Source organism: Enhydra lutris, unplaced genomic scaffold (genome assembly GCF_002288905.1).
Source record: "Enhydra lutris kenyoni isolate GAN:26980312 unplaced genomic scaffold, ASM228890v2 scaffoldscaffold9, whole genome shotgun sequence".
Taxonomy (NCBI): Eukaryota; Metazoa; Chordata; class Mammalia; order Carnivora; family Mustelidae; genus Enhydra; species Enhydra lutris.
Genome location: NW_019154093.1, coordinates 41,845,767 through 41,858,729, shown reverse-complemented (window position 1 = coordinate 41,858,729; position 12,963 = coordinate 41,845,767). Strand labels below are relative to the sequence as shown.

General features: G+C 36.7%; 1 protein-coding gene across 1 annotated transcript in view; it reads right to left on the bottom strand.

Moving 5' to 3' along the window:
• Window positions 1–12,963, bottom strand: part of LOC111143132 (serine/threonine-protein kinase TNNI3K) — a 312,262-nt gene that overhangs the window by 172,639 nt on the left and 126,660 nt on the right. The window contains exons 8-11 of the mRNA XM_022496630.1: window positions 9,732–9,876; window positions 9,541–9,645; window positions 6,094–6,188; window positions 5,355–5,504 (exon numbers count right to left, since the gene is read on the bottom strand). Coding sequence (XP_022352338.1) covers window positions 5,355–5,504; window positions 6,094–6,188; window positions 9,541–9,645; window positions 9,732–9,876 — 495 coding nt within the window. The remainder of the gene's footprint in view (window positions 1–5,354; window positions 5,505–6,093; window positions 6,189–9,540; window positions 9,646–9,731; window positions 9,877–12,963) is intronic.

Below are 12,963 nucleotides of genomic sequence, written 5' to 3'. Positions count from 1 at the left end.
TTTATTTATTTATTTATTTATTTAAATTTATTTATTTGAGAGAGAGAAATCCTGCTCCTCATTTTAATCCTGCTCCTCATTTTAAGTCTGAAGATTAAGGCTTAGGGAGGTTAAATGACTTGCCGAAATTCATTATATGATTAGGATGGAATTTGAACTGAGATCTGATTCTCAGGTGAGGTGGTAAGAGCTTAAATTCTGCAATAAGACAGAACTCTGTTTGGTACCTGCTCTCCACTTAAGAGCTGTGCTGTTTGGTCAGGTGTGACTTGGCAGACTGAAGTCTCAACCTTTTAATCTGTAATAGAAAGGCAATACCATTTTAAAGGGTTATGTGGATAATTTAATTATACATACATTTATACGCATGTGTAATAGGCATTTAATGAATTTAAGTTTTTTCTACTATCCATTTTAATGTATGGGGTTTTTGTTTTTTTAGTTTCAAATTTTTATTTAAATTCTAGTTAGTTAACATACAGTGCAATATTGGTTTTAGGTGTGGAATTCAGTGTGTGTAGCTTTTTATATAATTACTAAGTTTCAAAAATATTTTACTGTGTGTAAATGTGTTACCCACTCCTACAAAAATGAAAGTTCTGACCATTCTAATGAGAGTTGGTACTATTCCATTTGCTTACTTTTTAGAGGAGAGAGTAACTAAAAATGTAGAATGTAACCAGCACACACAAAATTGCACATAGATTTTGAAATACCATCTAAATCTTTCATTTATTCCTTTTTCTACCCCAGACCAAATTCACTCTAGCACACTAACTGAGGTTCACTAAACTAAGTAACTAGACTCTCAATAGGTAAGAATTCACTATAAAGAAGTTTGGGAATTTATTATCCATTGATGGAGATTTATCAAAAATTTAATGAGTTTGGCTCTTCTTCCTTCAACTCCTCCCCAACTCTTATCTTTTAGTTATTTTTTTTACTGGTTGAAAACTGTAGAAACTCACAACTGTAAGACTTTATTACTTTTAGAGAATACACTATAGTATGTTGACTATAAATAATTCACACCATACTACACTTGTCAAAAGGAATGAGCAAAGTATATATCATGGTACAGGAGCCTTGATTTTTATTGTTTTTGCTCACTTACTCACTAATTCTCCAACTGCAGCTCCCTGTCACTGTGAATTACAGTCGTTCTGATGTATACAAATATTGTATTCTGCGTAATTAGATATTGGGATAGGAGCCTCTGTAAATTACTTTAACTGGTGTCAGTACTGAAGCAAATAAGAAGTTTTAAGTTCTGTTTCTGGTTCGGGTTATTTTCTGACCCTAAACAGCCTGACATAAAGAAGTGCTTTTCTTTGTCAAAGGCAGCCTTTTCAAATCTAACTGCCAGACACACTATTGAGCTATGTGTTCAATTCTAATTGGCTGAGATCTTTTCAATTCAGCAGTTTCATCTTTAATGCAATGGATGCGAGATTATGTGTAGGTCTTTTCAATGGGTTTTCCATACTGGTGATTAGGGCAGAGGATTTGAACATAAGCAGGCTGCTGGCTATTTCTTCTGGCCAATTTAAATTGACTCATACAAGTCCTTTGTACCCCAGGGAAAAGGCAGATCAAATCCAAATGAGTGAGACAGCTATTGCTACTCTCAGATGGAATAGTAGAAAACAAGGCGGGGGGTGGGGGGTAGCCAAGTTGAGGAAGGGAAACACTCTAAATATTGTAAAATTAGAGTTCTGAGTAGTCTAGCAGGGAAATATTAAAACTTAACCAGTAGGTTTCTGTGTAGAATCAAGGTCACCAGGAAAATTATTTCCAAGATTGATTTTGATATCTTTAGTTAAAAGGGCTATGTAAATGGAAACTGTTCTTTATATTTAATCCTGCAGGGAGCCATAGTGAGTAAACTCTTTTCTGAGTTTCCAAAAGAAAGTTGGTAACTCTTACAGAACTCTAAAACATCTCTGAACTGAATGTGCTATATCAGAACAGCAGAGGGAAAGTTAAAAACTTTGTAACAAGTGAAAAATTTGCCTTAGAAGAATGGAGATGGGTGCTATTGAGAAAAATTCCCATTTTCTTTTAAGAGGGTAGAGAAAGAAAGAAAGAATGAAAGAAAGAAAGAAAGAAAGAAAGAAAGAAAGAAAGAAAGAAAAAGAAAGAATGAAAGAAAGAAAGAAAGAAAGAAAGAGTTGGTAGATTAGGATAAGCTATTTAAATTTGGCACTTCCAGAAGTACTCTTTTTTTATTTTAAGATTTTATTTATTTATTTGACAGAGAGATCACAAGTAGGCAGAGAGGTAGGCAGAGAGGCAGGCAGAGAGAGAGGGAAGCAGGCTCCCCACTGAGCAGAGAGCCCGATGCAGGGCTCGATCCCAGGATGCTGAGATCATGACCTGAGCTGAAGGCAGAGGCTTAACCACTGAGCCACCCAGGTGCCCCAGTACTCCTTTTTAAACAGAGAGACCCTGGCTAAAAGGCTCCCTTCTGGTTTATCTCTCCAAGGAGAGAACAAGATATAGGATAACCATGATTGGACCATTTCTATAACGTCTCTATCCTATAAAGAAGGAACTTCAAATGAAGTTTTAGTGTTTCCTCAACTCCATCTCTAAGTTGCTTAGGAAAATCCTTCATATGCCACCTCAGTTAATTTGGGGAATCCCTCTCTGAGGGAGAAAGGAAAGCATTTCTTTACTCAAAGAAAACAGGGACAGTGCACTGTTGACAATATTTCAATATTTCAATCTCCCCTGAAACATGAAAACAGTGCAACATTTTTCTAGCAAGAGAAAATAGCAACAATTTCATTTTGTCGGTTTTGACATGTTCTGCTCTAGAACATATGCAAAGCATCCATCTGTCTCTTGAGTACTGACATTCAATTTGTTAAAATTCATAGTAATAATGGAATACAACACTGATGCCTAGCACATTAGTTGAACAAATAAGGGTGACAAGTATGGCAGATGTTGCAGAGACCAGTGGGTAAATCCTCTAAGCTAAAAGATTTTTGTTGTTGTCATTTGGTAGAAAATCTTGGGAAACTATACAATGATTCATTGTTTCTTAAAGTGCGGAATTCCATAAAAAGTAAAACCAAAGCCAGTTTTCAACCATCACTCTCAGTCAACTAAAAACAAACAAAGCCAACCCCTGTGAAGAGCTAGCTACAGCAGCTATATCTGAGCTGTCTTCCGGAAGACTAATGCTTTGTAAACAGTCTTTCTCTGAAACTCAAGTTTCTTGAGAGACACTGTCTGAGATTCACATGAATAAATGCAATGTGATGGGTAAGCAGAACTTAGTAAGCCCTCCCGAGGCTTCAGAATATGTAAGATTCTTCAACTGATATTCAAATGCAGAACTACCTGGAATTTATTTTATACAAATTGGAAGGTCCTTATACCTAACAGAAATGCATCCAGATATTCATCAAAAGTCATGCATGTGAATGTTAATAGTAAAAGTATTCTTAATAGTCCTCAACTGAGAATTATCCAAATGCCTCCAAGCAGTAGAATGAATAGTGATACAATAACAAAATAGTATGCTATACAACGGGAATGAACAATATACAACTACCTAAAATAATATGAGTGAATCTCACAAATTGTTGGCCAAAAGAAGCCAGACTCAAAAATGTATATACCATGACATTGCACTTGTACAAAGTACAGAGAGAGGCAAAGCTAATCTGTACTCCAGGAAGGCACTGGGACCCTCTCCGGGGAATGACTGGAAGAGAATGTTAAGTGTGGTTTTTGGGTGCTGGCCATATTCAGTTTCTTCATCTGGATGCTGGATGTTGGATGTGAGTTCAGTTTGTGACAAATCATCGGCAATATAATATGCAAATGTGTGTGCATGCACATATGTATTTACACAATACTCAAAAAAGAACATATAACATAATAGGGCTATATCCAACTCATTCCTTACTTTCCCATGTCTGTTCACATGTCTCTATTAAAGTAAGTCCTATAATCATTTTCTCACTAGCAGTCTTCAGATCTATATTTTTCTTTCTCTCTATGTGCTTACAACTTGCCTTTTTTAGCTATCAAATTCCATCTCTCTGGACATCTAAGATTCTAGCATTTAAAAACAGAACACTTCTTTAGATAGTTTAAACATCCTAATAAGACAGCAACAGACAGGCAGCAAAGTTTGATATATTTTACAGTATTTACTTGTAACCCTCTGATTTCAATGACAATGTATACTTTTCCATTTCACTTGAAAACTTAAACTCCATAGGAGCTTATGCATATATGTAAAGCTTGATGATGAGCTATACTATATCTTAAAACAATGACAAAGTGCTATTTCCCCTTTGATTATTTCCAGTTTCCTCTCCTTAAAATGTAGACCTCATTATTGATCATCTCTATTTCTGAACTACTACCATGACCACTGTTACCAGTACTTAAGTACCAATAATTAGTACTTACCATGTGCCAGCCAGTGCTGTAATCAATGTGCATATATTATCTCATTTACTCTTTATAATCTTGTAAGTAGGAGATGCTATTATTCTCATTCTTTCAGAAGAAACTGAAATTCAGCAAGGATAGATGACTTGCCCAAGATCAAAGCTTGATTTAAACCCAGGTGTTCTTATATCAAAGTCCAAAGTTTCATTACTTTGAGCTCACGTAAGTTTACACATAGGCATTAATCATTGGGTTCCCTAACTTTTTCTAGTTCAGGCACTGTTAGCAAGGTCAGATGTAACAAATATTCCCTTTCTTCATATTTATTTAATTTGAATCCACATGAAAATTCCCCTGTGCAAGAGATAGAGTCTAGCTTTATGTCTACTAAGAAAGTAACTATTATTACATATCACAATTTTGTTTCTCTATTACCTAGGACTGTTGTAGCTCATTCTATTTTCTTTCCTTCTTTCTTTCTTTTTATTTATTTATTTATTTATTTATTTATTTATTTATTTGACAGAGCGAGATCACAAGTAGGTAGAGAGGCAGGCAGAGAGAGGAAGGGAAGCAGGCTCCCCGCCGAGCAGACAGCCCCATGCGGGGCTCAATGCGGGGCTTGATCCCAGGACCCTGGGATCATGACCTGAGCTGAAGGCAGAGGCCTTAACCCACTGAGCCACCCAAGCGCCCTGCTCATTCTATTTTCAAAGTGCCAGTATCAAGAATGCCTTCAGCTCATCTGCAGCCCTAGAGTTGCCTTCCCTAGTAGTGGTCTATTGACTGTTTAATCAAGTTCCCAAAGACTCAAATATAATCTGCAGAGGATATGGGAGTGTATAAGTCATACAAGTAAAATAATTATTAATGCATTGACATAATCTATGCACACAGTTCAATGCATCATTATAGAGAGGCAATGATGAAAAATATACCTTTTTCATAAGCCCACATCAAACATGTCTGCTCATCTTTTTCACCACTAGATCTGCTGGGATCACAAGCTACCAGATTCATATCAGCTCCATTATCCAGTAAGAACTGAACCAGGCGAATGTGACCATGGTAGCAAGCAGAGTGCAATCCTATAACAGAATGAAAGTATGAAAGGAGAAAAGAGGAAAACTGAAACCAAATTTTCAAAAGACAGGTACTACCATATCATAGCATTGTTGCCAGAGATACGAAGCAAAGATAGATGTCTTTGATAAAGAATTAATTCTATATTGAGCAAACACAACATACTTTAAGCTAAAGAAGTATCCTATTCTAGTCGATCTAGATAGGTTGCCTTATGTTTAGCTCAATTTTTAGTATTTCTACATGCACTGAAATTACCAAGAACAAATGTTGGCATCTCTGTATAAGAACTAAGACCCAAAGCCAGTGTTTTTCTTGAGCAGCAAGAAAAACAGGCAGTGTGGTCAGTCTGTTCCTGGTATGGGCCATAATAGATGCATCAACTGTAGATAATTTACTGCAATAAAGAAACTGATCAAAAGTCAGTCTGCTTTTTATTGTCACCATGCACCATCAATTCTAAAAGATGTCAGTGATAAAATAATAAAACATCCTTCCTCATTAGGGTTGACAATGTCATCTATTCTTCTATTCACCACTATTCTTGAGCATTGATATGTATCAAAAACTAGTGATGTTTCACCAAAGTCTTACCTGTGTGCCCATCCCTTCCTTGGTGGTTGATGCTTATGACATTTTGATCAAGCAGAAATTTAACCAGGTCAATGCTCTTGCCATAGGTACAAGCACTGCAAAAATAAAACAAAAGGAAAAGACTTCTGTTATGAGTTGAATTGTGTGCTCCACAAATTAATGTGTTGAAGCCCTCTTACAATTTCACAATGTGACTGTATTTAAAGGAGTACTATTTAAAGAAGTATTTCAATTAAAATGGAATCATTAGGATGGGCCCTATTCCACCATGACTGTTGTCCTTATAAAAAGGGAAGATTAGTACACAGATGACACAAACAAAGGGACAATCATGTGAAAACAAAATAAAAATGTGGCTATTTATAAGCCTAGGAGAGAGGCCTCAGAAGAAACCAAATCTGCTGACATCAAGATCTTGGACTTCTAGTCTCCAGAACTGTGAGAAAATAAATTTCTGGTGTTCAAGCCATCCAGTCTGTTGTATTTTGTTATGGCAACCCTAAAAAATGGATACAGCTCTGATTCACCCAGGCAATTCCAGATGCTAGTGTGTATATAAGAGTGCTAGAAAGACAAAGTAGGGAGAAGGAGGAAATGAGAGAGGAGAAGGAAGTGGTAAAATATAAGCACATATAGCAATATAATCCTGAGATTCCCAAATCTGGTCTTTCAAGATAAGAAGTTGTATAAAATTTCAAGTATCTTATTATTAAATATCTCCCATGATATTCTTTTTCGTAAAAGGAGGAAAAATATTGCAGGACTTTCATGCATTTTTAGCTACAAGACCTAGGCATTCTGCAGGACAATTGAATGGGGGAACCCAGAAGGGTCCTGAGAGACTTAGGTGACACCTGGACTTGTGATTGGCATCTGAAGTGGCAGGGGACAGTTTGTGGGACTGAGCCATTAGCCTGTGGTAACTTCTGGTAGATGGTATCAGAATTGAATTGAATTGTAGGACACATACTTACAGAAAATTGGAGAATTTTTTGGTGTGGGAAAAACTCACACATGACCAGTGTCATGTATTTTGGAAAGGAAGTACTGAATTTTGTAGAATACAGATAAACAGTGTGTTTTTCCTTCCAAATTTGGTTCTAGAAGAGGTAGTTCATTGGGTCTTAATATTTCCACTTCTTGGGGTGACCTTGGCAATCTTTTTTCTTTAATAAAATGTCATTATTTTCCTTAAAGAAATATATTATTCATCTAGCTGAACTGTTGTTTCATCTATGAAGTCTTACAAGCCAAAGGCTGAGTTCATTGCCATCTCTACTCTTTCTTTGTCATTTCAGACTTATGGCACTTAACATATTGTGTTATGATAATGGCTACGTCTCTGATTACCTTGATACCTTACAACAGAGTTGCTTTAAGAAGGGAAGGGATGGTGTCATCTTAATGTTCCTACCACTGTCAACACAAGGCAAATCCTTAATAAGTCATTCTTAAATAATTGAGTGAATAGAAAGCCACCACTCAGTGCAATAGATCATATCACCATTAGTTATTTGCATTATAAGTAGGACCCATAACACCACACTCTTAATGTTCCATTGTCGGAACTGCCTCATTGATTCTTTTCAAAGCAACCATTTACAGGAATTGATGAGTTCTGAATATATATATGTATACATATACATATATATGCACACACATATATGTGTGTGTACATGTGTGTATGTACGTGTACATGAATATATACATATGAAAATGGTAACAGAAATGTATTCAGTGTTTTCTATTGAGTGCAAGGCACTGTAACTTTTACATAAAAATTTCAGAACCAGAGTGAACTCCTAATGTAAAAGGAGTTTCTTTTATAAATATGTGCTTAAATGAATAGAATAAAAATATTAATATGTTATTCCTAGTAGCCACAGGCTTATACAAAATAAAATGACTGGATATATACTTTCAACTCACTTCACTAAACTAGTCGTATAGACTGTTCTGGAGGTGACAATCATCCTTTGATTATAGTTGGTTCCAATTTATGTGCACAGAGTAGCAAAATGATTTGAAAACTAGCCTGAGGTGTCAGCCTTAACAAGCATGACCTAATGGGGAAAGAGGACACCAGTAACCATTTATATCAGTTCTGCCAATTATCCCCTTGAGGAGAAATTCCACTGACCCATTTTGACTGAAAGCATGATCTAAAGAGTTCTTGCATCTGTTCTGTTACAGAGCTTGTAGAACACAGACAAAATATTTTGGTATTAGAACATGAAGATATATAAAAAGCACAGAATTTGGAATCAGGTAGGTATTTAATAAATGATTTCCTAGTCCTATACTCTTTGGCAAGTTACTTAGCTTCTCTGTGCCTCAGTTTCTCATCTGCAAAAGAGGAATAATAAATCCTACTTCATTAAATGGTTATAAGGACTAAATGAGATAATGGGTGCAAATCATCTGGCATATGTTTACTACTGCATAAACGGTAGTTTTCTTTTGGCTGTTTTTTTGTTTTGTTTTTGTTTTTTTTTCTGATAAGAAAAATCCGAGTATCTTAGCCATATTGGGCAGACTGATGCCTTATCAGGAAACATAAGCTTAATACTACTTCAGTATGAAAAAAAGTCTCCTCATTTCTATTAGTCACCGGTACAATACAAACACTATGTAAATAACATATTAGTCTCAAATACATTTTTTAGAAGTTGCAAACTAGCCAAGAAATTTGTAATGTGTAGGTAAATGATCTTATAGTCAGGGTTTATTAAATTCAAAGTACTATGTTTTTATTTTTATCGCAAAATAGTAACTCATTGTTAAAAATGAAGGTTTCAAATTTTATAAGACATCTGCCTTACTTTTGGATATTTTAGGGAGCTATGGTTCTGAATTTTTAGCAGCATTTTCCCTCCTTCTCTAGAGCACACTGTAAAGGACTCTCATGCATTCCTAGAAAGGAGTTAATGCCTTCTTAGGTATCTCAGTGGCCACCCTGACTAGGCTTTTACAGGCTGACAGATGGATGTCTTAGATAGGTAGATACATTTGCACATAAGGTATAAGTGGTAAGGAAAAATGTGTCACATTTGATGCTGATGAATTCTGGTAATGAGATTCTTGTCGGAGGAGGATTATGGGCACTGCCCCTTTTGGCAGCTTTCTGCAGAGTGAAGTGGAATAGAAGCAATATGCTTACCGATGTTGACACGCCTGTTGCCTTGACAACATCAGTCCCCATCTTTGCGGCTCCTGCCAGGAATGCAGCATCTGGCTCCAGCCCCCATCTGTTGTATTGACTGCAGCATCTGCCTCTACCGTTTCTTCCGTGCATCCAGCCTGGACTCCTTGTCCTCTGCCCACCCTCTGCTCTTGCTCTCTGATGGCAACATCTGTCACTATCCATTCTCTCTTTTTGTACACAATTTCAGGTGCCGAAGGGTACCAGCTACCCTTAGTGGCGATTGAACTCAAACATTCTTTTACCTGTGGAAAGCTGTTTCACTGAAGATGTTTTCTTTAGTCAGGCTTTCAGTTCCTGATATTTGAATGATTTCCTTGGCAACGTCAAATCTGCCATTGTAGCATGCCCTAGAGTAAAATAAAATATCTTGATAATGGTAAGAAGGTACATGTGGTCCAGCTGGAGGACACATGGAACTGTTTATATTACTCACAGGTGCAAAGGGGTATCTCCATAGATATTAACAACATGTGGCTGAACTTCGCTATCACTCTGGAGCAGGAACTTCACTATATCATGGTGTCCAAAGCGAGAACAGAAATGGAGTGGGACATGGTCTTCATTGTCCTGGGCATTCACTGTCATCAACAAGAAAAGAAAAGGATGTTATCTGGAGTCCTCTGTGTCTCAGGTTTCTCATGTGTGGTGTCAGGAACTTTTCTAAGTGCCTGAGAGACTCCTGGAAATTGCCAATTAATGATAATAATAAAGGAAATTAAGTGCAACCAATTTAAAAAGTTATAATTCTGTTCTATTGCCCATTGCCACATTCAACAGGCTTTCTTCTAGCTTCTATAAATTCTATGGAATGCATCTAATCAAATCTACCTTGCACAATGGAATAGTTCAGGAAACTAATAAGCGTCCAAAAGATCCTCATGGCCTTATTTCCACAAGGATCTCCTTCTAAATTGACTTTTTTTTTTCTCCTGTAAGATGTAAAAAATTACAGATCCTGGCTAAAGCACCATTCCCAGATATTTTGGTTCAACAGGTCAGGGTGGGGCCTAGCACTGTGTATGTTTACAACATTATTTAGGAGTGTACCCTTGACTGAGAATTATACTACAGGATAAACAGCATGGCGTAATGAAAAGACAAGCTCTAGAGTGAGGCAGACCTCATTAATTAAATTTCCTTAGACAGTTATTTAACATCCAGTTGTTCCCTCAGTAGTGGGCATCTGTCCTCTCCTTGGCTCAGCCAGCCTCATGATGCCTTTGGACACTTGGGGAATTCCCTATACCGAGACTACTGACTAGAGGCCAAGACCATGTTTAATCATAGGAGCTGAAAATATGCACTCCAAGCCTCCTTTGCAGTGAGAGCACAGGACTGGCAGAGAGTGGCCCTATCTCCCGGTTTAGGCTTTATCCTAGCAAGTTTTTCATAGTGACCCCTTCACTCTCAACAGTGCCCTGGTTTGGACACTTATCTATGGGATCCTCCAATCAACACATTATGTCAGACATCAGAGCTGATGACACAGAAAAGCGGAACCTAATCTATCTTGGCAATGTAGCTCCATCCAGCTTCCAGTGGTAGTGATTCCACTCACAGACTGAGTGCCCTACATGGTTGGTGCCAGAAGAACAAGTGTAGGCATGTGAGCCTAGCAGTAGCAATGTGTCTTCAAATGACTCCTTTTGGGCTGTGATTATGGACATTGATACTCACTGCGAGAATTCCAAACCTGGCTTTCCATCCTGTCCTGGGGAAGATTCTGTGCTCTGACTGATATCCTTTAATATATTCCTTTTGTGCTTAAATTAGCAAGAGTTAGTTTCCAATGCTTAAAGATTAAGAACAACTGATTGATACATACTCATTCCTCAACAAGTATAAAATGATCACTGTATGCCAAGCACTTGGCTAAGTGTTGGAGATACTGATTAATTATTAATTACAATGGATATAATAACAGTACTGTTGCAGGGATGCTGAAAAGATTAAAGGAGATCGTGACCAGAAAGTACCTAGCATGGTGCCTGCCATATATTAGACATTTTGTGAAAGTGTCTATTCTTCTTTTCTACTAATTTCCCTCCTAGAAACCTGCTAAATGCCAAGGCCAATATGCTATAAATATATAGAATCTATACCCTCAAATAACCTGTAATCTCATTGAATATTCAATAATTTTAGGCCAGAAGTAATAACTGAACACCAAGATGCTAAATACTGGATATGCTTTAGTGCTTAATTTTTTAAAACTAAAATAATTATAATATCTGCTCTATAGTTATTTATTGTATTTGATTAGTTTGTTAATGTGTATAGAAAATAGAATTCAAAATAGAAAATAACAGTCCTTAACAAACCCACTTACACTCATTCTTATATGTATCTATAATAAAAATTATTCATAGAATCAAAAGAATTGAAGAAAAATAAGATATCTAGGAAAGAAAAAAAGGGAAGGTAATAGTTAATTTTGAAAACTGCACAAGTAGTTTTTTATTACTGTTGTCACAATCATCACTTAACATTTAATGAACACAGGCCTTGTCACTGCTATATTTGTAGACAATGATTTTTATTTTATTGTCCTGCAAGATCTAAGCCAAAGGGAAATCTTTAACAAAGTCACCAAACTTCTCCTCTCAAGGCTGTTATTGAAAAATAAATCTTTGAATCTTTTTTTATTAATGAGTGGCTAAGAAGGACATCCTTCTTTCAGAAGAATGTTCCTGGTTATTTTGATTATCTTTCTTTTTATGATACTTCTCCTTTGTTCACATTCTGTTGGAAGCTAGGGAAAGTCAATACTATGAGTGAATGCTTTAGAACAGTAGGGAGTCCGGGGCAACTGGAGGTCACGTAAGAGTTCTTGAGGTCCAGAGGGAACATTGTAAAGCAGAATGCAGCACAATCTTCCATTAATTCATAGTTTGCCTTTGGCTCTCCCTGGCCCCACCCAACATTATTTTTTTCTGCTCCAGTCAATAAACTTCAAAGTAGATTATCTACTTGGTGAATTACCTGCAGTGGCCTAGGCATTCTTCTCATCAAAGAAGATATAAATATCAACTGAAGGGACAAGCCAGGTGAGATCTGGATCAGACATAGAGTTTATATATACACATCTCTATTTCTGCTTCAGCTATTGTGTTCTACTTTAGATTTGTCTTGGATTAATGTGTAGTGACCAAAAAAATGTATATATTATTATATCTTATCTGAGGGAAACTGAATGTATGAATGGTATTCTATTTGCTCTAATTTCACATTTTACTGAGAGTTAAATAAAGAAGAATTTCAAGCAAAGAAATAGATATAAGTCATTCTTAGGAGAGTATTTAGTGCCTAGCCCTCTGCTTTGAAGAGCGTTTGTGTTCAGTAATGTCTTTTAAAAGAAAGATTAAGCGAATGGGTGGGTGGATGGATACTACTTACTTATCTCTGCTTATTGATCTGAAAGATAAAGTAGGGCACCTGGGTGGCCCAGCTGGTTAAGCAACTGCCTTCAGCTCACATCATGATCCTGGAGTCCTGGGATCGAGTACCGCATAGGGCCCCTGCTCAGTGGGGAGTCTACATCTCTCTCTGATCCTCCCCCTTCTTTGCTTTCTCTCACTCTCAAATAAATAAATAAAATCTTAAAAAAAAATAAAGTAAAAATTCCCACAGTAACCCAGCAATGTTAAGTACTTCCCATTAGCTTT